The sequence below is a fragment of the Oncorhynchus kisutch genome, linkage group LG12 (assembly GCF_002021735.2).
Source record: "Oncorhynchus kisutch isolate 150728-3 linkage group LG12, Okis_V2, whole genome shotgun sequence".
Lineage (NCBI taxonomy): Eukaryota > Metazoa > Chordata > Actinopteri > Salmoniformes > Salmonidae > Oncorhynchus > Oncorhynchus kisutch.
This window is the reverse complement of record NC_034185.2, coordinates 51,157,703-51,184,981: the sequence shown is the minus strand read 5'-3', so window position 1 is coordinate 51,184,981 and position 27,279 is coordinate 51,157,703. Positions and strand designations below refer to the sequence as shown.

The 27,279-nt window shown below is 39.8% G+C and overlaps 2 protein-coding genes across 2 annotated transcripts in view; both read left to right on the top strand.

Moving 5' to 3' along the window:
• Positions 1 to 8,510, top strand: part of slc43a1b (solute carrier family 43 member 1b) — a 37,203-nt gene extending 28,693 nt beyond the window's left edge. Inside the window, exons 12-15 of the mRNA XM_020497189.2 lie at positions 165 to 294; positions 5,713 to 5,786; positions 6,084 to 6,207; positions 6,465 to 8,510. Coding sequence (XP_020352778.1) covers positions 165 to 294; positions 5,713 to 5,786; positions 6,084 to 6,207; positions 6,465 to 6,668 — 532 coding nt within the window. The 3' untranslated portion in view covers positions 6,669 to 8,510. The remainder of the gene's footprint in view (positions 1 to 164; positions 295 to 5,712; positions 5,787 to 6,083; positions 6,208 to 6,464) is intronic.
• Positions 8,511 to 22,440: 13,930 nt separating this feature from the next.
• Positions 22,441 to 25,244, top strand: LOC109901144 (GTPase IMAP family member 7-like). Its single transcript, XM_020497188.2, has 2 exons — positions 22,441 to 22,806; positions 23,629 to 25,244. The coding sequence occupies exons 1-2, from the start codon at positions 22,797 to 22,799 to the stop codon at positions 24,468 to 24,470; spliced, it is 852 nt and encodes a 283-aa protein (XP_020352777.1). The 5' UTR covers positions 22,441 to 22,796; the 3' UTR covers positions 24,471 to 25,244.
• The last annotated feature ends 2,035 nt before the right edge of the window (positions 25,245 to 27,279 follow it).

Below are 27,279 nucleotides of genomic sequence, written 5' to 3'. Positions count from 1 at the left end.
GTTGTGTTCATTAGACATTAACTAAAGAAAATGGAGTAAAAAAACAAATATTTCCATTGCAAACATTTAAAAAAATGTTTTCTGTAGCGTTCCCTAACAAACACAACCCTTGGTATTTTCCTGATGCTTTTTTATTTCATTTATCCCTGACCTCTTCTCTCCAGCCAACTTGAACCCCCGAAGAGAGACAGGAAGATCCAGAAACTGACCAATGCCATCCGCGCTTTCATCATCACCAACGTTCTACTGGTCATCTTCGGAGTCATCCAGATGCTAGACAACCTGCCTGTACAGGTAAGAAGACAGCCACATGACCCTACCCCTACCTCACACACCTCACCTGGGGTGCGCTCAGCAGGACACAGCGTTGTGGAACGTTTCGATAGGAATATATTATATAGACAAACTTGCCTCTCTCTGAAATGTTAAAAAAGGAATCACGTCAGCTCTATTTGTGATATTTTGATCTGCAACGTTACGCAACATTTCCCTACTGAACGTGGCCCAATACAGGTAGAAAAACAGTCACATGACCATTGCCTCCCTACCGACCCCTGTACAGGTAAATAAACATAAAATGCTGATAACTCGCCTTGTGACAAGAACTCTGGCTACATGTCAGTGTTCATTTTAGCATTTTTACACTAATATATTTGAGTCTTAATCACATTTGTCAGTTGAATAATGATTTAGTCTAGTTATAGTCAAAATGCTGAAAACGGTGCGTCATTTTAGTCAACTAAATGCCCTTTCATTTTTAGTCACATCACATTTGTATCGCCTCATTAACCTATAGTAAACATAAGTCACTTACTTCCATGTGCACGAACATACATAGCCTTGGCCTATTGATAGGTTTGGTTTCTGAGCTTGAACTATTATTAATCCTTAGTTATAAAAGAGACAGCAAATCAAATTTGATTGGTCACATGCAGATGTTAATGCGAGTGTAGCGAAATGCTTGTGTTTCTAGTTCCGACTATGGAGTAATACCTAACAAGTAATCTAACAAATTCACAACAACTACCTTAAGCACACAAATGTAAAGGGATGAATAGAATATGTACATATGTATATATATATGGATGAGCGATGGCGCGCGGCATAGGCAAGATGCAGTAGATGGTATAGAATACAGTATATCCATATGAGATGAGTAATGTAGGATATGTCGACATTATTAAAGTGGCATTATTTAAAGTGACCAGTGATACCTTTATTAAGTCCATTTATTTAAGTGGCCAGAGATTTGAGTCTGTATGTTGGCAGCAGCCTCTCTATGTTAGTGATGGCTGTTTAACAGTCTGATGGCCTTGAGATAGAAGCTGTTTTTCAGTCTCTCGGTCCCAGCTTTGATGCACCTGTACTGACCTCGCCTTCTGGATGATTGTCGCGTTCTGACCTTAGTTTTTTTTATTATGTCTTTGTTTTAGTATGGTCAGGGCGTGAGTTGGGTGGGTTGTCTATGTTTGTTTTTCTATGAGTTGGTATTTCTGTGTTTGGCCTGGTAAGGTTCCCAATCAGAAGCAGCTGTCAATCGTTATCCCTGATTGAGAACCATACTTAGGCAGCCTGTTTTCACCCTTGATTTGTGGGTGATTATTTTCTGTGTCTGTGTGTTCCACACGGAACTGTTTCGGTTTTTGTTATTTCACGTTGTTATTTTGTATTTTTGTGTGTTCTATTAAAAGTATCATGAACACTTACCACGCTGCACATTGGTCCTCCGATCCTTCCTACTACTCCTCATCAGAGGAGGAAGAAGACCGTTACAATGATAGTGAGATGAACAGGCAGTGGCTCAGGTAGTTGTTATCCTTGATGATCTTTTTGGCATTTCTGTGACATTGGGTGCTGTAGGTGTCCTGAGGGCAGGTAGTTTGTTCCGGTGATGCATTGTGCAGACCGCACTACCCTCTTGAGAGCCTTGCGTTTGAGGGTAGTGCAATTGCCGTACCAGGTGGTGATACAGCCCGACAGGATGCTCTCGATTGTGCATCTGTAAAAGTTTGAGTGTTTTAGATGACAAGCCAAATTTCTTCAGCCTCCTGAGGTTGAAGAGGCGCTGTTGCGCCTTCTTCATCACGCTGTCTGTGTGGGTGGACCATTTCAGTTTGTTCGTGATGTGTACGCCGAGGAACTAAAACTTTCCACCTTCTCCACTACAACAACTACTCATTCAACTGTTTTTCTTATATTTTTTACTATTTTCTACATTGTAGAATAATAGCGAAGACCACCAAAACTATGAAATAACACACATGGAATCATGTAGTATCCAAAAAAGTGTTAAACAAATTAAATCATATTTTCTATTTGAGAAAATCTTCAAATAGCCACCCTTTGCCTTGATGACAGCTTTGCACACTCTTGGCCGCATATGTTTTTAAAAAAAATAAGAAAATGGTGCGGTCTTGTTTGCGTATATAAGGAATTTGAAATTATTCATACTTTTACTTTTGATATTTAAGTACATTTTAGCAATTACATTTACTTTTGATACTTCAGTATCCAGTGATGTAGTCGAGTCACTAAACTTTGAGTCCGAATTGAGGTGCAAATAGTCTGGGTAGATGTTGAGGAGTTTCATGGCTTGGGGGTAGAAGCTGTTTAGAAGCCTCTTGCACCTAGACCTGGCGCCCCGGTATCGCTTGCCGTGCGGTAGCAGAGAGAACAGTCTATGACTAGGGTGGCTGGAGTCTTTGCCAATTTTTAGGGCCTTCCTCTGACACCGCCTGGTATAGAGGTCCTGCATGGCTTGCGGTCGAAGGCCGAGCAGTGATGCAACCAGTTAGGATGCTCTCGATGGTGCAGCTGTAGAAGCTTTTGAGGATCTGAGGACCCATGCCAAATCTTTTCAGTCTCCTAAGGAGGAATAGGTTTTGTTGTGCCCTCTTCACGACTGTCTTGGTGTGCTTGGACCATGTTAGTTTGTTGGTGATGTGGACACCAAGGAACTTAAAGTTCTCAACTTGCTCCACTACAGCCCTGTCAATGAGCATGCGGACATGCTCGGTCCTCCTTTTCCTGTAGTCCACAATCATCTCCTTTGTCTTGATCAAGTTGAGGGAGAGGTTGTTGTCCTGGCACCACATGGCCAGGTCTCTGACCTGTATCACTAGCCACTTTAAACACTTAATATAATGTTTACATACCCTACATTACTCATCTCATATGTATATACTGTACTCTACACCATCTACTGCATCTTGCCATCTTTATGTAATACATGTATCACTAGCCACTTTAAACAATGCCACTTTTATATGTTTACGTACCCTACATTACTCATCTCATATGTATCTACTGTACTCGATACCATCTACTGCATCTTGCCTATGCTGTTCTGTACCATCACTCATTCATAAATCTTTATGTACATATTCTTCATCCCTTTACACTTGTGTGTATAAGGTAGTTGTTGTGAAACTGTTAGGCTAGATTACTCATTGGTTATTACTGCATTGTCGGAACTAGAAGCACAAGCATTTCGCTACACTCGGATTAACATCTGCTAACCATGTGTATGTGACAAATAGAATTTGATTTGATTATAGGCTGTCTCGTCTGTGATCAGGCCTACCACTGTTGTGTCATCAGCACAACTTAATGATGGTGTTGGAGTTGTGCCTAGCCTCGCAGTCATGAGTGAACAGGGAGTACAGGAGGGGACTGAGCACACACCCCTTAGGGACCCCTGTGTTGAGGATCAGCGTGGCAGATTTGTTGTTACCTACCCTTACCACCTGGGAGAAGCCCGTCAGGAAGTCCAGGATCCAGTTACAGAGGGAGGGGTTTAGTCCCAAGGTCCTTAGCTTAGTGATGAGCTTTGAGGGAACTATGGTGTTGAGCACTGAGCTGTAGTTAATAAATAGCATTCTCACATAGGGGATCCTTTTGTCCAGGTGGGAAAGGGCAGTGTGGAGGGCAATAGAGATTGCATCATCTGTGGATCTGTTAGGGCGGTATGGAAATTGGAGTGGGTCTAGTGTTTCTTGGATAATGGTGTTGATATGAGCCATGACCAGCCTTTCAAAGCACTTCATGCCTACAGACGTGAGTGCTAGGGGTTGGTAGTCATTTAGGCAGGTTACCTTAGTGTTCTTGGGCACAGGGACTATGATGGTCTGCTTCAAACATGTTGGTATTACAGAATCAGACAGGAAGAGGTTGAAAATGTCAGTGAAGACACTTGCCAGTTGGTCAGCGCATGCTCGGAGTACACGTCCTGCTAATCCGCCTGGCCCTGCGGCCTTGTGAATGTTGACCTGTTTAAAGGTCTTACTCAGATCGGCTGTGGAGAGCGTGATCACACAGTCGTCCGGAACAGCTGATGCTGTCATGCATGTTTCAGTGTTACTTGCCTCGAAGCGAACATAGAAGTAATTTAGCTCATCTGGCAGGCTTGTGTCACTGGGCAGCTCTCGGCTGTGCTTTCCTTTGTAGTCTGTAAAGTTTGCAAGCCTTGCCACATCCGACGAGCGTCAGATGCCTCACAAGTACTCAAGTGGCAGCTTCATTAAATAGTACCCGTCTCAACATCAACAGTGAAGAGGCAACTCCACGATGCTGGCCGTCTAGGCAGAGTTCCTCTGTCCAGTGTCTGTTTTTTTGCCCATCTTAATCTTGTCTTTTTATTTGCCAGTCTGAGATATGGCTTTTTCTTTGCAATTCTGTCTGGATGGCCAGCATCCCGGAGTCGCCTCTTCACTGTTGACGCTGAGACTGGTGTTTGCGGGTACTATTTAATAAAGCTGCCAGTTGAGGACTTGTGAGGCACCTGTTTCTCAAACTAGACACTCTAATGTACTTGTTCTCTTGCTCAGTTGTGACCCAGGGCCTCCCACTCCTCTTTCTATTCTGGTTAGAGCCAGTTTGCTCTGTTCTGTGAAGGGAGTAGTACACAGCATTGCACGAGATCTTCAGTTTCTTGGAAATTTCTCGCACGGAATAACCTTCATTTCTCAGAACAAGAATAGACTGACAAGTTTCAGAAGAAAGTTCTTTGTTTCTGGCCATTTTGAGCCTGTAATCGAACTCACAAATGCTGATGCTCCAGATACTAAACTAGTCTAAAGAAGGCCAGTTGTATTGCTACTTTAATCAGGACAAGTTTTCAGCTGTGCTAACATAATTGCAAAAAGGTTTTCTAATGATCAATTAGCCTTTTATAAACTTATAGTTTTTTCTGGGTCTATTTGGTCAGTTATAGTGTCACTGAAAAATAGGTGATTTATTTTAGTCACTATTTCTGTTGACGGAATGAATACTGCTACAGGTTCTTAAAAACAATCTATCTTTGGTTTGCTGTAACCAAATAAAACCCATCCCTGCACTTTGGAGTTTTAAGGCCAAACCTTAAGAAAATGTTAATGCTTTAAAACAGAACAGGCTAAGAGAAAGTATAATAGTATTAATGAATGTTATTGGTCTATTTGATTCCTTTTACTGTCTTCTCTCGATTGATGAGATTATGTATTTTTGGGGGTATATATTTAGTTTTCATGTATTTTCAAGAGGACCACAATGGAACTTGTTTGTGTTATCCTTGATGATTTTTAAATGCAGCAGTATCCACGTGTGGTTGTATTGTGTTTTTAAATTCAAATAAAATCAACTATTTCTCTTCCTCTCCACCCCCCGATCCTTTTATTTTCCTACTACCCCACTTTCTCTTTCTCTCTCCTTTTTCTCTCTTTTCCTCCTTCCCAGATAATTTCCTTCATCGTCCACACCATGGTCAGAGGTTTCGTCCACTCCTGTGCTGGAGGACTCTATGCTGCTGTGTAAGTACATTACAACGTCAACTAAACACTTTGTTGGACTTTTGCTTTCCAGCATATTACACCCACGCTATGATCGTCTCAGTTAGATTCGTAGGTGTGTGTGTCAGAGTTTTGAGAATAGTTTGTTACACAATTTGGAAAACACTGTTACATATCAATAGGCACAGGGACTTTAAACTTTAAAATATGCATTTTCTTAACAAAACATTGGTGCTACAGGTAAGGTGCCTGTTTTGGTTAAGTATGGTACAGTCAGTTTTGATTGGAGAGGTAACCATTACATCCCGCCTTTTCCAGATATCCGTCCAATCACTTTGGGACATTGACGGGGATGCAGTCGATGATCAGCGCGCTGTTCGCTCTCCTCCAGCAGCCTCTATTCGTCATCATGGTGGGACACCTGGGAGGAGACCCCTACTGGGTGAGGCCACACACACACACACACACACACACACACACACACACACACACAGACACACACACACACACACACACAAACACGCACGGAGAGCATACACACACACAGGTCACATACATACTACTGAGATTATAAGGCAAATTAATTACAACTGATTCATGTGAATGGACAGAAACAGAAAATTGAGGCAATAAGATTTATTAGAAAAGTATGTCTCAAACACGTTTTTTCTCTGACTAACTCTATCCTCCAATCAACAGATCAACCTGAGCCTGCTCATTGCCTCATTGGCTGGATTCCTGTTGCCTGGATACCTGATCTATCACCGTAGGAACCTGATGCGAGAGAAGGTGGAGAAGCGTGAGAGAGAGGCCGCTAACCAATCAGAAAGAGAGAGAGAAACCTTAAGGCAATCAGAAAATGGCCATACCAAAAACCATACTAATGGACATCTCAGCAATTAGGCCTAAGAATCTTGACCGAACTAACAGTCAAATGTCATCGTCGTTAATTGTAAAATATCATTATAGACCATCGTCATGATGATGACATTGATGGTTGTCATTTTCAACAAGGACAGTGATGACAATGTTGTGCACAGGAGTTTAGACTTGGGTCCATGTCGCCCTTAATCCGTTTTTAATTTAACATCAAAATACACACTCAATATACTCATGACTGTTTTAGGTATGAGATGCCAAAGAAATCCTAAAATATACATTTAACTCATATTTATTTGAATTAAAACCATGGAAATCTCAATGGAAATCGAGGTTCGGCAATTCAATAACTAAGCAATAATATTTCCGATGACCAAAAATTACATGAAGGTTATTAGTACCATTTCAGGTCACCCTTCAACCAACCGGAAGCACAGCTCTCAGTATTCTGTAGTAGACAGGAACGGAATCTCTTTCGCCATCAGATTGGCTGGTGTAACGTTGAACTACCTCCCCCACCCAACCACACCACAGTCACTTCATTCATTTAGGCCTAGCAGCCAGTCTGGTAGTAATATTTTATCAGACAGTATTTGTTTGGTTCCCTCCCTGTATCTATACTTGTCTTTATTTTGTCTGTACATTCAGCGGAGAATACAGATTAGGAGGAGACAAAGTGGGAATGGTGGAGAAAGGGAACCTCAGTTTCCAAATCCATGTGCCTAGACCACCAGCCCATGGGGCCTGCACATCCATATTATTTTGACTATCAATCTGCACCTGCAATCTTTCCCTGTGTCCCCTTTATGTCCGTGTCAGACCTGTCATTATGTCCACCTGAAATCTTTCCCCGTGTCCCCTTCTTTATGTCCATGTCAGACCTGTCATTGTAAGTCCACTAAGTGCTATGCCCACTTGGTCAAGTCTGCGGCTGTGTCTGAAATGGCACCCTATATAGTGCACTACATTTAACCAGGGCCCATAGGGTAAAAGTTTGGACACACCCTGGGTCACTACCGCTATGTCTCTGTGTTCATCCCAGAGTTAGTATTTGAAATGTCTCCGTGCATCACAATGTGTCCACCCGAAATGTGGGATGAGTCCCAAATGGCACCCTATTTCCTATATAGTGCACTACTTTTGACCAGAACCATATGGGCCCTGTTCAAAGGCAGTATACTACATAGGAAATTGGGTGCCATGTGGAACACAACCTAGGTTTTGAGATGACATCATTAGCCGTTGTCATTTCAGCCAATCATAGCTAAGTTCAGGACAGTGGTACGGTGTGTGAGGTGTTGTGCAGGCACAGCCTAGTTTGTAACAATATTGATGGAACTTTGTTTTTAGAGAATCATGTTATTGAACTTGTTGCATATCATGAAATTGGAACGTGAAATGTCTGTATAGTTATATAGAAATGCCAAATCAGTGCCTATCACCGAAACCTTTAAGGTCAGCTATTGCACGTGAGCTTTTACGGAGAGTTGTAGATTAGTTTTACAGAAAAGTATTTATTTGTATAAACGTGGGAAAGAAAGAGCACTTGTCGAAACCTGATTCAATCTGGAGAACCAACCATCTTGACATTTTAAACAGTATTTACAGTTAACAGTACGGTATGAGAGAAAATCAGATACAGATGTGTTGCTCAAATCAACTCCAAAAGCTGCATAAAGAGCTGACTTGTAGACAAGATTAGTAATTGTTTTTATATTTTATTTAGTGAGTCCAAAGTTGTCAGTTAAGGGTCCAGAGAAAGGTCATTTGCAAGCATCTAATATATAATATATACAGTGCCTTGCGAAAGTATTCGGCCCCCTTGAACTTTGCGACCTGTTGCCACATTTCAGGCTTCAAACATAAAGATATAAAACTGTATTTTTTTGTGAAGAATCAACAACAAGTGGGACACAATCATGAAGTGGAACGACATTTATTGGAGATTTCAAACTTTTTTAACAAATCAAAAACTGAAAAATTGGGCGTGCAAAATTATTCAGCCCCCTTAAGTTAATACTTTGTAGCGCCACCTTTTGCTGCGATTACAGCTGTAATTCGCTTGGGGTATGTCTCTATCAGTTTTGCACATCGAGAGACTGAAATCTTTTCCCATTCCTCCTTGCACAACAGCTCGAGCTCAGTGAGGTTGGATGGAGAGCATTTGTGAACAGCAGTTTTCAGTTCTTTCCACAGATTCTCGATTGGATTCAGGTCTGGACTTTGACTTGGCCATTCTAACACCTGGATATGTTTATTTTTGAACCATTCCATTGTAGATTTTGCTTTATGTTTTGGATCATTGTCTTGTTGGAAGACAAATCTCCGTCCCAGTCTCAGGTCTTTTGCAGACTCCATCAGGTTTTCTTCCAGAATGGTCCTGTATTTGGCTCCATCCATCTTCCCATCAATTTTAACCATCTTCCCTGTCCCTGCTGAAGAAAAGCAGGCCCAAACCATGATGCTGCCACCACCATGTTTGACAGTGGGGATGGTGTGTTCAGGGTGATGCGCTGTGTTGCTTTTACGCCAAACATAACGTTTTGCATTGTTGCCAAAAAGTTCAATTTTGGTTTCATCTGACCAGAGCACCTTCTTCCACATGTTTGGTGTGTCTCCCAGGTGGCTTGTGGCAAACTTTAAACAACACTTTTTATGGATATCTTTAAGAAATGGCTTTCTTCTTGCCACTCTTCCATAAAGGCCAGATTTGTGCAATATACGACTGATTGTTGTCGTATGGACAGAGTCTCCCACCTCAGCTGTAGATCTCTGCAGTTCATCCAGAGTGATCATGGGCCTCTTGGCTGCATCTCTGATCAGTCTTCTCCTTGTATGAGCTGAAAGTTTAGAGGGACGGCCAGGTCTTGGTAGATTTGCAGTGGTCTGATACTCCTTCCATTTCAATATTATCGCTTGCACAGTGCTCCTTGGGATGTTTAAAGCTTGGGAAATCTTTTTGTATCCAAATCCGGCTTTAAACTTCTTCACAACAGTATCTCGGACCTCCCTGGTGTGTTCCTTGTTCTTCATGATGCTCTCTGCGCTTTTAACGGACCTCTGAGGCTATCACAGTGCAGGTGCATTTATACGGAGACTTGATTACACACAGGTGGATTGTATTTATCATCATTAGTCATTTAGGTCAACATTGGATCATTCAGAGATCCTCACTGAACTTCTGGAGAGAGTTTGCTGCACTGAAAGTAAAGGGGCTGAATAATTTTGCACGCCCAATTTTTCAGTTTTTGATTTGTTAAAAAAGTTTGAAATATCCAATAAATGTTGTTCCACTTCATGATTGTGTCCCACTTGTTGTTGATTCTTCACAAAAAAATACAGTTTTATATCTTTATGTTTGAAGCCTGAAATGTGGCAAAAGGTCGCAAAGTTCAAGGGGGCCGAATACTTTCGCAAGGCAGGTAGTGCATTCGGAAGGTATTCAGACCCCTTGACTTTATCCACATATTTGTTATGTTACAGACTTATTTTAAAATGGATTAAATTAAAAATGTTCTTTGTCAATCTACACACAATACCCCATAATGACAAAATGAAACAGTTGGTTTTTAGTCATTTTTGCAAATGTATAAAAAAACAAAACAGTTACCTTATTTACATTAGTATTCAGACCCTTTGCTATGAGACTCAAAATTTAGCTCAGGTGCATCCTGTTTCCATTGCTCATCATTAGAGATGTTTCTGCAAATTAATTGGAGTCCACCTGTGGTATATTCAATTGATTGGATTATGATTTGGAAAGGCACACACCTGTCTACAGTATATAAGGTCCCATAGTTGACAGTGCATGTCAGAGCAAAAAACAAGCCATGAGGTCGAAGGAATTGTCCGTAGAGCTCTGAGATAGGATTGTGTCAAGGCACAGAACTGGGGAAGCGTACCAAAACATTTCTGAAGCATTGAAAGGTCCCCAAGAACACAGTGGCCTCCATCATTCTTAAATGGAGGAAGTTTGGAACCACCAAGACTCTTCTTAGAGCTGGCAGCCCAGCTAAACTGAGCAATCGGGGTGACGGGTCTTGATCATGGAGGTGACCAAGAACCTGATGGTCACTCTGACAGAGCTCCAGAGTTCCTCTTTGTAGATTTCTCCAGAGAGACAACCATCTAAGGCACTCTACCAATCAGGCCTTTATGATAGAGTGGCCAGACAGAAACTGACTTCAGTGGACAAATGCTCACCTTCAATGGCCACTGGCAGTCTGTAACAGTGAGTAGTTTACATTTACTGGATTTGAAGGATTAAAAAGAAAAAAGTAGTGCGTCTTATCATCTCACTATTACATTTAAAATGTTTTATACACAGCAAAATATAATATATATATACAAACAGAAAGAAAAACACAGTAAAATAACTATCAGTAATAAGGTCCTCAAAAGAGATTTCTGAATTGCACTGGAGGCACCAAAACGTCACATTTAAGAACATTTGGGAGATTCTTTCACGAACTCAGTAAAGACCAATGGAATTTCCAGAGTTAACCATCCCCGAGACTGGGTGTGGTAACTCGTATGTCTGAAGTTTAGTAAAGGTGTTAGGTACAGTGGGACTTTTTGTAAAAGGGCTTTATAAATGAAAACCTAGCAATTTATCAACTTACGTGACATCAAAGAGGGCCAACCAACTTTCTAGTAGAGAATGCAGTGATGAGTACTAAAACTGTCACCTGCAATAAAGCACAGTGCGCTATGATAAACTGCCTTTAACGGCTTTAATGAAGTGGCAACTGTTCATATAGATGATGTCGCCTGAACATGGATGGTGAGTAACCTTCTGTATTAAGACAGAAATGGGAACTTAATTTTTAGAACTGTAAGATAAGTACTGAGTAGAGGGTTTGAATACTTATGTAAATTTGATATTTCAGTTTTTATATAACGTTACTAAAAACCAGTTTTTGCTTGTCATTATGGGGAATTGTGTGTATGATGAGGGGAAAAATCAATTTAATCAATTTTAGAACAGTGTGAAAAAAGTCAGAGGTCTGAATACTTTCCGAATGCACTGTATGCCCTTTAGCAAACACTTTTATCCAAAGTAACTTAGTCATGCTTGCATAATTTAAAAAATATATATGGATGGTCCGGGAATCGAACCCACTATCACGGCGTTGCAAGCTGAGCTATGAAATACATTTCATAAATATGCCCCTGAAGGTGTTACAGTACATCCACTTTGAAGCAAATAGGTTAACTGTTGAATGCCCCCAATGAACCGACTTGCATCCCATTTAGCAATGAGCACTCGGGGGCCGGCGTCCCTCCAGAGTGTTCAATCGCAGGGCGACAGCTTTTTTGCTCATCTGCCTCACAGGGCACTCGCGATAGGCCACTTGGGTCACGCAGCAGCCGTGCGCCACCCGCTGATATGCCGTTTTCCTCACACAAACCAACCACCGTTCTCTAGACCGGCAACACTACAGCTGCCAGTCTGAGCCTGTGGTATACCTACTCCCTGTCGCCACTTATTTTATATGTATTATTTAAGATGCATTGAATGTCCTGTTGAAAAGTACAGTAAATAAGTGTGTGTGTGTGTGCAAAATATAACAGATAATGAGGGCCAGTCCTGGTCACAACAAATAAAATCCAGTCAAATCAAATTGTATTGTCATGTACACTACCAGTCAAAAGTTTTAGAACACCTACTCATGCAAAGTTTTTTTCTTTATTTTGACAATTTTCTTCATTGTAGAATAATAGTGAAGACAAACTATGAAATCACACCAATGAAATCAGCTAGTAACCAAAAGTGTTGAACAAATCAAAATATTTTCTATTTGAGATTCTTCAAATAGCCTCCCTTTGCCTTGATGACAGCTTTGCACACTCTTGGAATTCTCTCAACCAGCTTCCAAGTAGTCACCTGGAATGCATTTCAAATAACAGGTGTGCAAATAAATAAAACATAAAACCAAAAGCTGGCGACCTGACATGCTGTGACTCTACAGAACCTGAACATGGATGGTGAGTAACTTAACAAAAACATGAACGCAACATGTAAAGTATTGGTCCCATGAGCTGAAATCAAAGATCCCAGAAATGTTCCATACTCACAAAAATCTTATTTCTTGTTTATTTCTCTAATGTGTTTTCACCCTTGCCAGTGAGCATTTCTCCTTTGCCAAGATAATCCCTTCACCTGACAGGGGTGGCATATCAAGAAGCTGATTATCCAGCACGATTATTACACAGGTGAACCTTGTGCTGGGTGCAATAAAAGGCTATTCTACTTTGTCACATAATGCCATCAATGTCTCAAGTTTTGTGCAATTTGATTGCTGACTGCAGGGATGTCCAGAGCTATTGCCAGAGAATTGAATGTTAATTTCTCTACCATAAGCAGCCTCAAGTTGTTTTAGAGAATTTGTCAGTACATCCATCTGGCCTCATAACCGCAGACCACGTATATCCACGCCAGCCCAGGACCTCCACATCCAGCTTCTTCACCTGTGGGATCGTCTGATACCAACCACCCGGACAGCTGAGGAAAGTGTCAGAAACTGTCCCAGGGAAGCTCATCTGCGTGCTCGTCGTCCTCACCAGGGTCTTGACCTGACTGCAGTTCTGCGTCGTAACTGACTTCAGTGGACAAATGCTCACCTTCAATGGCCACTGGCAGTCTGTAACAGTGAGTAGTTTACATTTACTGGATTTGAAGGATTAAAAAGAAAAAAAGTGCGTCTTATCATCTCACTATTACATTTAAAATGTTTTATACACAGCAAAATATAATATATATATACAAACAGAAAGAAAAACACAGTAAAATAACTATCAGTAATAAGGTCCTCAAAAGAGATTTCTGAATTGCACTGGAGGCACCAAAACGTCACATTTAAGAACATTTGGGAGATTCTTTCACGAACTCAGTAAAGACCAATGGAATTTCCAGAGTTAACCATCCCCGAGACTGGGTGTGGTAACTCGTATGTCTGAAGTTTAGTAAAGGTGTTAGGTACAGTGGGACTTTTTGTAAAAGGGCTTTATAAATGAAAACCTAGCAATTTATCAACTTACGTGACATCAAAGAGGGCCAACCAACTTTCTAGTAGAGAATGCAGTGATGAGTACTAAAACTGTCACCTGCAATAAAGCACCATGATAAACTGCATTTAACGGCTTTAATGAAGTGGCAACTGTTCATATAGATGATGTCGCCTGAACATGGATGGTGAGTAACCTTCTGTATTAAGACAGAAATGGGAACTTAATTTTTAGAACTGTAAGATAAGGGTGTAACATAAGGCTACAACGACAGGGCAAAGTAAAGTGTCTTTTAGTTAATAAGAAGTCCCATGGTGGCAAGGACACAAGGGGCCTTGCAGTAGAAACTGACCTAAGATCAGTTGTGTTTCCTCCCCAAGTGGTTTTTAGGTAGTTATTGGTGTTGCGTAAACTGAGCCTAGATCTGTGTCTAAGGGCAACTTGTAGTCTGCCTGAAGTGGGACGCAAACTGCAGATACCTTTTCTTTGCAATCATGTGACTAACACGGCGTTAGTCTTTCAGTCATGCACGTGGGTGGGTACAATGTGGAGATGGTACCTGAGTATATGCTTCTTGTAACAGCTGTCGTCGGTGTAAGGTGAGGACCAAGGTGCACCGTGGTATTGTTCATGATTTTTAATAAAATAAACTGAACACTGAAATACAAAACAAAGACACAACCGAAACAATTCTGTCTGGTGCAGACACACAAAGACGGAATATAACCACCCACAAAACACAATTGAAAACAGGCTACCTAAATATGGTTCTCAATCAGGGACAACGATTGACAGCTGCCTCTGATTGAGAACCACACCAGGCCAAACACAGAAATAGAAAATCATAGAAAAACGAACATAGACAACCCACCCAACTCATGCCCTGACCATACTAAAACAAAGACAAAACAAAGGAACTAAGTTCAGAACGTGACACTTCTATAAACCAATGAGGAGATGGGAGAGGCAGGACTTAACACACATTTTCTATGAAATCATGTGACTTAAACTCAGAGATGCTCTTTAACATTTGATACAGGCTTTGCTATCTCCACCTCTGCCCATAAACCCTCCTGAAGGCGAATGCCTCGCTGTGTATTCTGGCCCCTCACCTTCCAAATCTTATTCTGTCAATTTATTGAATAAACTGCCAAATTCCATACATGAATTGACCCTAGCAATTACTTTAGTCTTGTTGTGTAACGTAATTGTGTCCTCCAATACATGGCAATAACTACCAAGGATGTAACAAATACATTATCATGAGCAGTAGGAGCTACAACAATTCAAATTAGGCTCTGAAGAGTAGATTCATGTCCCTGAAAAATGTGACCTTCAGTAGTACATATGGGGGCATAAAATGTTTTCCTTTTTCAAAGTACCTTTGCTGCAGCAAGGGACATTGTTAATGTAACAAAGTCTCTCACAGGGTGACTCTAAAAGATCATTAGTAAAAATCCAGATGACTTCACAGATCTTCATCGTAAAGGGTTTAAACACTGTTTCCCACTGTGAACTCAGATTTTTTTTTGCTCAGACTGGGAAAATACGTTTTAAACAGCCATCCAATTCCAAGTCGGAAACTCCGACCTCAAGATCACTGATGTCATGATTCAACCTTGTTTTTTTAAAGAGTTCTCAGTTGTCTTGAAAGCACCATAAATCCACATAATGCCAGACTTTGATGACAAAAGGTGCTGGACCAGAGCCTATCGAAACAAAAGACTCTCATATTGGATTGTGGACACTAATACTACAGCATATCGGCTGGTCAGCCGGCCTTCGACCTCTGCAGAAGTGGCGCATTTTACTACAGGAGTAGCTACATCATGGGCACTGCTCCGAGGAGCTTTTATTGGTGATAATCTATATCCCAAGTATAAATACAGTAAAGTACTAACACAAAGTTTTTATTAGACACAACTTCAAGGAGTTGGTTTGATGGGAATCCGTGATGTCATTGGCCTCCAAACTTACTTGAGGAACAATAGAGAACAAAATAGGAAAGCCCCCCACCACTTGTGCAATGTTATGACATAACTCGACCACCTATTGAGGTGTGCCTTTTAAGTAAATCAGGTGTTAGAGGTGAAAAGGAGACTGGAATATCACTTTAAGATCAGGAAATGAGGAAAACAGGTGTGGGTCATTAGGCCATCATCGGACAGGAAATGGAGGACTTCATGGCAGAAATCAAAGATGGTTTTGATTAGAGCAGGGATGGGCAACTTCAGTCCTCGCTGGGCAAAGTAGTGTCACACTTTTCCCCCATCCCTGCAAACACAGCTGACTCAACTAATTGCATTCTAAACTGAAGATAATGTTTAGTTAATTATTGGAGCCAGGTGTGTTATTCTCCTCACCTGTTTATGAGGACCAGGGGTCTAGAGTTGCCCATCCCTGGACTAGAGGGAGTACAGCTACAACCAGAAGTGACTTTTTTGCAGAAGGTTAGGATAATTAATGGGACAGGTTAGGAGACTTAGGTTAAGTTTAGGAAAGTGTTAGGGTTAGCTAAAATGCTCTCCTAACCTGCTACGAAAAGTCCCTTCTGGTCGTAGCTGTACTGTTTCTAGTCATAACCATCAAAGATTGGCATCCTAGAGAGGGGAAGGTACAAATATATATATATATATATATATATATATATATATATATATATATAAATAAATTGTGTGTGTTCTAGATGTAATTATATGTGATAATGGCTGACGTGTTCTATGGTTTTGGGAGGTAGAGATGACGGCTGAGGTCAAACCATCACCTTTTACATCAAACCTGAACGATGCAACTCTAGCAGTTGACTGGCCAACTGGAGCAGCTATACTTGGACTCATTACTAAGGTTTCCATCCAACCTTTTTATGTGAGTAAAGTACATGTTAGATAAGAAAAATGTCACCACAGGCCTGATGGAAACAACAAATGTGTTGATAAACTTTCCAAATATCGACAAAACAATATACGCTAGATAGACAAGGTGGGATCTTTTTGTCTGCAAAATGTATTATCCTAGAAATGGCAGTGGAAATGTCTTTAAGCGCAAATATTAGTATAATAACCATGATATCGAAGTAAACTCGGAGTCACGCAATGATATTTTGTCTGGTCCTCCAACTACGACTTGGGAAAGCATGCAGTTTATTAGGTTACAATTTTTTTTTTAATTATGAACTTCACAGGGTGGTGAAAGTGCATTGTGATGAGCTTGATGCTCCTTTCAAATAAATATAGAGGGTCTTATTCTGGTAATGTGATGATGAATGCTTGGCTGTTTGACAAATAAAAATAATTGAGCTCCTATCAATAATAATATCATCATGTAGGCTATACCTGCACTGTATGATGTGGGATAGAGTGCACATGCCACAACCAGAGTGGGCACATTCGCTACATAACATAACACTTGTTTTGTCAACCATCAGTAAAGTTGAAAATGCAATGGAAACCAGTTTTACTTGTACAGAACAACAATATGAACACAACATGTAAAGTGTTGGTCCCCTGTTTAATGAGCTGAAATAAAAGATCCCAGAAATGTTCCATACTCCCAAAAAGCTTATTTCTCTAAAATGTTGGTTTCATCCCTGTTAGTGAGCATTTGTCCTTTGCCAAGATAATCCATCCACCTGACAGGGGTGGCATATCAAGAAGTTGATTATCCCACATGATTATTACACAGGTGCACCTTATGCTTGGGACAATAAAAGGCCACTCTAAAATGTGCCCGAATATTTATTTTGGTCTTATCGTCCCATCTCATTAGTAAATACAGACACAAAGATGTATTGTGACGCTCAAGCAAGATAATAATATTATTATCAGAATCTTTAGTATTATTATGTTACCTGTGAGACATACCCAAAACCAGGCAGTTCTGAAAACATTTTAAAGGAGCTCTAATTCAAACATGCAAAAATATATATTTGATACAATTACCCCTGTTAAAACTGTTACAATATCACTTCTCATTGTGTACATTTCAAGGTTTCACAAAATATAAAACAACTATCTGAATAATGTTTCTCGGGCTAACACACTGTCGAGATTCCTATTTACTGAAGAACAATCACTAAGACAAAACACATACAAATTTGTAATATATCCTGAATACGTGTAAATTTATACTGAAAACAGGTGCATTCTGAAAGATTTTGATGTTGATGTGATAACTATTTTTTGGATGCATCTCTCAATTTAGAATAGTATTATTTATTTATACTTTACTTCAAATGTATTATTTATCTTGTCTCATACCATGCTAATACACTACCAAGTAATGCAAACAGATGTGGAATTAACCCATAACAGGTGTCTCTCTTTTGGGGGATCAATAATTGATCAAGAATTACCAATAGGCGTGATCAGATCCTCTTCCCTATCACGACGTCATATAATACACAGTCATATGCAAATCCATAAAACTCAGACAAGAAAACAATGAAAACCCTAGCAGGACTACATGCACTGTCATTATTTTAGTTACCATACATCAATGGTTGAATTGTATTATTTTTCTTTGTACATGCACCAAGCCTCCAAGTGGCTGGAGACAAACAACAGGCTAAATTAAAAAGACCCAAATTAAAAGTATGTGAAAAGATTTTTATGTTTTGTTTTTGTTACAACCAACAGGTCTTCCTAACATTTGACATAACTAGTAAGCCTTACATCCTGAATGTATATGGGCACCCAAATATGGACCTGGGAACACACGGGAGGGATGGGACCACAAACCCTTCTAAGTAATTGAGCCGAGAACATAATTGCTATATTGTCATTAAAAATCATTCGCCCATAAGAGAACACGGGACCAAAGCAAAGCAGGACCCATATAGAATTAAAACAAGAGTATTCTTAATGAGAAATATAATCTAATAAACATATGTTTGCATAATGAAAGACATGAAAACTGTCTCCAACAATGTATTTAGCTATGTATAAAAACATTGATATTGTCAGTAAGGTCACTGAGACGAACAATAGACAATAGTTACTGTGGGAGGTTTAGGGTTAAAATATATGGGAAGGATCATGAATGTTAGAGATTTGTTCACAGTGGGGATTTTGAAAGAGGGAGATTAGAACCCAAAGTAAAAGTGGTAAGAAAGATCATAAAGGTAATTACATATTCTGGTTTAGGGGGTTAATAACTTTATGGAAACCACTATTCACACTATGCAGATTTATAAACATGTACAGACAGAGAGCCATCCCATCATGGTGTAACAGGGATGAATGGCTATTCAATGTACAACAGTAGTCTTCTGTAACATGCAATACTGGTTGAATATGTTTTACTTACATCCAGGACTGAATGGTTTCACAAACTCCTTTTAAAGGTTTTGTAAGTAAGCTGTAACAGGCCTCATTCAACAGTCTAGAGATGAACCTAGAGACACCAAAAACAGCTATGTTTAGAGTAACTTGGAGATTATTCCCCATGTAAGGGGTAAAGAGCTGATTTACCTAACTCTGTACAGACCAAAGACATTTCCAGAGTTAGCAATCCCTGACACTGTGTATGATAACTCTGACGCGTACGTCTAATGATTATTGTACACGTTAACAAGCAGGGGAGTTTACAGTAGATCAAAGAGCTGTATAAAGGCAAAGAGAGCAACAAATTGACCTACGTGACCCCAAAGACGTGACTTCAGCCTACTTTATAATAGAGAATACAGGGATGTGTACTGAACATGTGCCCATTATAAAACAAAAGGATCAAATGTTTTTCATGTATAAATTACAATATTTTCTCTAATGACCTTTTATTTTCTCTAATTTCAAGAACTACAGACAATTACACTAACTTTGGTAAATGACATGTCGTTTTTACAACTCTAAAATAATGTGTGTGTTGTGCAAAGTATTGTTATTCTCAGTCCACAGAATGGAACACCTATCATTGGACCATGATAGCGTCAGTTACCAATGATATACACTATTCGTTTCTGGGAAATAGATCCTTGTTTCTATCGCTTCTAGCATATTTTATTTGACCCCATTCCTGAAAGCTCACCCTTCCAGGAAAACATATGTGAGAACATTACTTTAAGTAGAACCATGAGGAAACCTGTAGGGAATGTCATGGGAAGGTTGGATGCATAATAACCACAGGGATACCATGCTCTCACCAAGCTCTAAGAAACACATGGATCTCAGAACGTTATGTGCTAGATGGGATGTTATCTAATTAACTCACTCATTGTCATATTCAACACATCTAATGGATTATCCAGTTCTACAAATTGTTCATGTTTCTTAAAATCAGAGACAAAGGCAGTTAAAAAAAATTAACAAACCTGAAAAAGTAAATATCCTTTCGTCTGGAAGGTGTAGAAGGCGATGTCAGGTTGACAAGCTGAAGACAAACTGCAGACAACACTCCCTCACTCCCTAACTCACTCACTCACTCCCTAACTCACTCACTCACTCCCTAACTCACTCACTCACTCCCTAACTCACTCACTCACTCCCTAACTCACTCACTAACTCACTCACTCCCTCACTCACTCACTCCCTAACTCACTCACTCCCACACACCTGTGTTCCTCCCGTCTGTAAACTGATGCTGCCCTTGAGAGACATATACCTGACAGGTTTGTTTTGATTGAAGAAAATATGCTGTGCCATGTGGAATATGTTAGTAAAAAAACATATTGAATCCATTTTGAATTCAGGCTGTAACACAACAAAATGTGAAATAAATCAAGGGGTGTGAATACTTTCTGAAGGCACTGTATCATACTTTATATGTTCGTTATAAGCATACGTTTTCATTATGTAGTTCTCAAAGTATGTAGTACCCAAACCAGTTAAGTTATTATCAATTAGGAGCAGCCAGATTAAGTAATGGTGAAATGTATTTTAACAAATGAGAAGAGAAAGTAAGATGATCATTTCATTTTGAAAATAAGTTTATGCATTGCAATGTGAAACAACATGTGTTTCTAGATAAAACAATGATTAAGTTATAGGTGAAAAGTTACTTTATGATTCTGTTGTACATTGGCTGCCCAATTAAGATATTTTGTTCAGTAATTGGTCGTTTGACCAATCATATCATCTCTGAAAAAGATCTGATGTGAGAATATTTGGTGTGATTGGTCAAAAGACCAATTAGTGGAATAAAATTTCAGAATTGGCCTGCCTTTGTAAAAGCAGCCTTAATCAATTAAAAATGTGCTTAGAGTTTGAAACTGCCATTTTGATGATCTGTTTTGAGATTTGTATTAAGCATTGTGAAAATATACCACATATGCTACTTGTGAAAATATACCACATATGCTACTTGTGAAAATATACCACATATGCTACTTGTGAAAATATACCACATATGCTACTTGTGAAAATATACCACATATGCTACTTGTGAAAATATACCACATATGCTACTTGTGAAAATATACCACATATTCTACTTGTGAAAATATACCACATATGCTACTTGTGAAAATATACCACATATGCTACTTGTGAAAATATACCACATATGCTACTTGTGAAAATATACCACATATGCTACTTGTGAAAATTGCACCAAAGCGATTCACAAAACAAAGATCAAGCAGTAACTGGTCTTATGGTTTGTAGCTGAAGTTCCCAGTCCATCCACATAGAGGCACTACTCTCTTTAGGCAGAAGTTGTCACTTACACAGATCAGTTTACCCAGCCCCAACCCCAGAAATGAATGTAAACCAGCTCCATTTTGTTGAAAGAACAGGAACGAGGACAAGGCAACTTATTTCTTGAATATACATTGAATTTCCTAAAGAATATCAAAAGTCCAATTGGATTCAGAAATAGTTCTGGTAGACTTGTACTGGACTTCATATGTGTTTTCGTAGTCTATTCCAACACTCTAAATGTAAGACTCACTGTTTGCCAGCCTACATACATTGATTTTCTAACTTTACATTTTTTAAATACATTTTTATGTTGTTAAGTAGCAGAACTGGATTTAGATCAAATCAATATATTTATAACAAATGTAAGTGATACGTTCATGTTTCCTGTGCACTGTTGAAATTGGGGAACCATTTTTTTGTATCGTGTGATTTCTTGTAAATCAGTTTGCATTTGTTTTGGGTAGCCACCTTCCTTAACTGTGCACTTGGGGAGGAAGTGTCTGGTGGTGCGAGATAGGCTACATTGTTGAGCCACACGTTTTATTTTAAACATCTGTGTTAACCCCCAGTAGGATTTCTTAACATTATTTAAAACATTTATTTTATTCCCACATCCAGCTTCACTATGTTTCATGAGTATAAAGATGATTTTAGTGTTTTTTAAAATTTGATTTATTGTACAAGTAATTACAATTTAGCAAATTAACACTGGAGTGATAGATGTGCAGATGATGATGTGAAAGTAAAAATACTGTTGTGCAAAAGAGCAAAAAAAAGTCAATAAAAACAATATGATGGATGAGGTAGTTGGATGGAATATTTACAGATGGGCTGTGTACAGCTGCAGCGATCGGTAAACTGCTCAGATAGCTGATGCTTAAAGTTAGTGAGGGAGATAATTATCCAACTTCAGCGATTGGTAGGTGTTTGTTGCGTTGGACTGAAGTATAATTTTTATTATGATTGTATTAGTCAATATATTTACCATATGGTGCCGCTTGTTGGGTATAAATAATTATAAACATGTTTTGTGAATAAATAGAAAAGATATCTGTACCTAAGACAAAACTCAAACGTCATTATTTCCCCAATGCACCATTCATGCGCAGCGCAGTATTCTCTCGACAAGGACAGCAAGCCCTTGAGAAGCTCAAAATCTAAAGATTTTGGAACCAACTTCAACAATTCAAGGTACTGCAGCATTAAGTGGACGAGGGTGTGTCTTTTAAGTTATTGAACCACAAACTCATCATGTGACTTACAATCAAAGAGAGACCCTTACAAACAAATAAAATAGTTTTTAAATTGCAGTCATTTGAGGGCTGAGGGGATTGGGTGTGTCTTTTAAGTGTTTGGACCGCCACCGTTGGGGAAACATCTTTCGAAAATGAGCAGTTGCCAAGAGCATACCATTACTGTGGGTGTGTCTATGGGGCGGACCGCATGAGTGATACTATGAAAGCAGTTGTTCTGTTATCTGGACCAATCCATTCTCTCTCGCCAAGACCCAAATATGGCTGGTGGTGAGTAACCTACCTACATGGTAATACGACATATGGAAACTAATTTCTAGTATTTGTTTTTCGTGTTCTTCAAAAATCAACTACGCATGAAATGCTGTCATTGCTTTGCTTTTTAATAACAATCTTTTTGATTCAACCATAACTGTAATATCCCATGGAACTCTTTATGCCTTGGAAGAAGTGAGGGAGTAGCTCTTTATAAACGGATTGCTTTATTAATACATTTGAGCATAGTGTAACAGACATACAGTAGCAGCCAGTGTTGCCAACAATTTTTCTGTGAGAATCTCTGAATCCCCTTGATTTGTCGCTACTGTAGATTACGCTTTGTCGATGCCGCGACACAGATACGGTCCACGATGTAGCGTTTTCGCCCCCTCTCCCGCCACACCCCTCCCCTTGTGCTTTTCTGCCTGTGTGTGCACCGTTGCTAGGAATTCTGTTGTACAGACAGCTTCCCCCACTCGTTTGAAGCAGAATTGATATCTGCCGCCGGGCGCGGGGGAGACAAACAGCACCACTAACTCATATTCAGTACTGCACCACCTGTTGGTGCATATGTCTAATGACGTGTTAATTAATACCGCACACCACAATAACGCATAGTCAGTTTTGATAGATTAGTTGTTTGTGATATTTTATATTTCATTGCAGAATGCACAGGATTTTTTGTCATTTCGTGTTGCAGTTGCATTTACACAGTTCAATTGATAGAAATTCATTGCTAACTTGTGCACAGTTTAGGTTCTTACAGACCAAACATGTTTGACTCTGATGTCAAGAAGAAAAGTAACAACAATGTCTCTCTCTGTCATCCAACAGTGCAGAAAAAAAAAAATGAGGCACTGAGGATTGTTCTGGTTGGGAAGACTGGAGTTGGGAAGAGTGCAACAGCAAACACCATCCTGGGGAAAAAAGTGTTTGAGTCCAAACGTTCCCCTGTTTCTCTGACAAAAGAGTGTGACAAGGCAAGAGGGGAGGTGGATGGGAGAGAAGTGGCTATTGTTGACACTCCAGGCTTGTTTGACACTAACTTGTCACAAGAGGAGACCCTGATGAAGATTGCTAAGTGTATCTCCTTCTCTGCTCCTGGGCCCCATGTGTTCCTTGTAGTGATTGCGTTGGTTAGATTCACACAGGAAGAGAAAGACGCAGTGGAGATGATTCAGTCATTCTTTGGAAAAGATGCAGCAAGATACATCATGGTTCTCTTCACAAATGCAGACCAGCTTGATGAAGAACAAACAATTGAAGAATTTTTGCGTGCCTCTTCAGATCTTCAGGATGTCATTGCCAAATGCGGTGGGCGGTATCATGACTTCAACAACAGAGATAAGAAGAACCGCTCCCAGGTCACTGAGCTGCTTGAGAAGATAAACAAGATGGTCATGATGAATGGAGGAAGCTACTACACCACTGAGATGTTCCAAAAGGCTGAGAGGGCGATTGAAGAGGAGATGAAGAGGATCTTGAGAGAGAAGGAAGAGGAGACACTCAGAGCGGAGGAGGAACTAAAAGCAAAATATGAAGGAGAGTTCCTAAAGAAACAACAAGCCATCCTAAGTGCAGCCACCGTGGCATCAGCCAGAGGTTTAGCTGAAAGAGAAAACAACTTCACAAAAAATCCTCTGCGCTTTTTGAGCTCTTTGTGTAGTATCCTCTGAGGTGGTGTCATCAGAAAAAAAACAAATAACTGTGGGATGGCATTAGGCATGTGACAATAGAACAAGACATGAAGTACTGAAGACTGGGGGGAAAAGCACCACAGTACTATACTGCAAAATCACATGACTTTTCATCAATGATAAAGTGGCATGGAAAATAATATTAGGATAGGACTTGATTTGCCCTTGATGACAAGTGATGGCCCGGATGCCAAGTGAACTCATATAATTTGCTTACAATCATACCATTGAGTGACCTGCTTTAAATGCTGAAGCTAACGGAATCTGCTAACCCAACTTAAAATAATCATTGTTTTCCATCATCCTGTGTAACAGGTAACACACAGACGACTGTAATGGCAGAGAGAAAGAACCTGAATAATCATGAGTGTAATGATACATGCATACTTTGAGGTGTATTTTATATATTGATCTTGAGATTGGGACTTACTCCTGTATCTGGCATATTTGAATGTGACTGCATGTACCTAGAATTCGGTATTACAGCTATTGCTTCAACTGCACCTCGGACTCAAGTCTTAAACATGTTTGTGTTTATAGAATAATTGTACTACTGCGTTCAGCTATACAATCCCTATTAGATCACGGATTACTACAAGGAAGGAATGCATTTTATTGTTTAGAAGGAAGAACCCAGGTCTACTTGTAGAGTTTAACTCCAACCCAAAATTAGCACTAACTTCCCATCACTAGAGGGGGCCATAACTTGGTTTACCCGGGGTGTACTGCAGAATTAAAAACATCCTCCAGTGATTTTTGTTATTTTATTGGTGATAAGATATTCCAAATATAAATACAGTAAAGTAGTAACAGTTTTTATTTGACACAACTTCAAAGAGTTGGTCTGATTGGAATCCGTGATGTCGTTGGCCTCCAAACTTACTTGAGGAACAATGGAGAACAAAATAGGAAAGCCCCCCCTCTTGTGCAATGTTATGACATACCTCGACCACCTATTGAGGTGTGACTTTTAATTAAATCAGGTGTTAGAGGTAAAAAGGAGACTGGAATATCACATTAAGATCAGGAAATGAGGCAAACAGGTGTGGGTCATTAGGCCATCACCAGACAGGAAATGCAAGACTTCATGGCAGAGATCAAAGATGGCTTTGATTAGAGCAGGGATGGGCAACTTCAGTCCTTGCTGGCCAACTTCAGTCCTCGCTGGCCAGAGTGGTATTGCACTTTCCCCCCATCCCTAGCAAACACAGCTGACTCCAACTAATTGCATTCTAAACTGAAGATAATGTTTAGTTAATTATTGGAGCCAGGTGTGTTATTCTCCTCACTTGTCATACTTATCAGGCCTCAGAGGACTGGAGTTGCCCATTCCTTCATTAGAGGGAGTACAGCTACAACCAGAAGTGACTTTTTTGTAGCAGGTGAGGAGAATTTATGCAGAAGGTTAGGATAATTAATGTGACAGGTTAGGAGATTTAGGTTAAGGTTAGGGTTAGCTAAAAGGCTCTCCTAACCTGCTACGAGAAGTGACTTCTGGTCGTAGCTGTACTACTTCTAGTCACAGTCATCAAATATTGGCATCCTAGAGAGGGGAATGCACAGAGATCTTATATATTTATATGTTCTAGATATTATTTGGGATATTGGCTGACGTGGTCTATGGTTTTGGGAGGTAGAGATGACGGCTGAGGTGAAACCATCACCTTTTACATCAAACCTGAACGATGCAACTCTAGCAGTGGACTGGCCAACTGGAGGAGTTGGACTTAACTTTGCTTAATTACCAGGTTTCCATCCAACCTTTTTTAAGTGAGTAAAGTACATGTTAGATACATGTCACGACAGGCCTGATGGAAACAACATATGTTGGTAAACTTTCCAAATGTCGACAAAACAACATCTGTAAAATAAATTATGCAAAAAATGGAGGAACTGTCTTTATGCGCAAATAATTATATAATAACCATCAATCATATCAAAGTAAACTTGAAGTCACGCAATGATATGGTCCTCCACTACGACTCAGTGAAGCATGCAGTTTATTAGGCTACAGATTAAATAAATTATGATGAACGTCACATGGTGGTGAAAGTGCACTGTGATGGGGTTGATACTCCTTTCCAATAAATATCGAGGGTCTTATTCTGGTCAAATGATGATCGATACTTGGCTGCCGTTTTGACAAAAATTATTAAAGTCTTATCCATAATAATCTCATCATGTAAGCTATACCCGCACTGTATCTGCAAGATGTAGGCTAGAGTGCAATAGCCACAACCAGAGTGGGCACAAAATTTGTTGCGTCAAAACCATCAGTAAAGTTGGAAATGCAATGGAAACTTGCACAGTGTCATGACTTTGGCCTCTTTGGGTATAGCAAGCCCATCCCCCTCTCCCTGCCTCCCCCTTTCCTCCTTCAACTAGGTTGCTGTGGTCAGAGGTCGTAAATTCCTGAGAAGACCTCATGGACACACAGTTATAGAGAGTAGTTTTTCATGGAGAACAAAGGAAATCCTTCCACCTCACAGAACTTGAGGTACGAACAAATTTCACGTTCCAGAAAAAGCATAACAGATCAGTGAAGAATCCAGCTACGAACTGGTCCGTTTGTTACAACTTGAGAAGCTCATGGGAGATGGTGTGGCCACATTACCATAACGCTGTTTATATAATAGCCTCAGATATGAGGTTTACATCTAATTGTTTTATAAGATGAATGAGTGAGTATGATACTGTTTGTATGATTGTGTAATATGATTTTGGACTGTTTAATGAAGAAAAATACAATTCCCTTTTGATTTGAACTAAATCAGAGGACCGCTCCTGA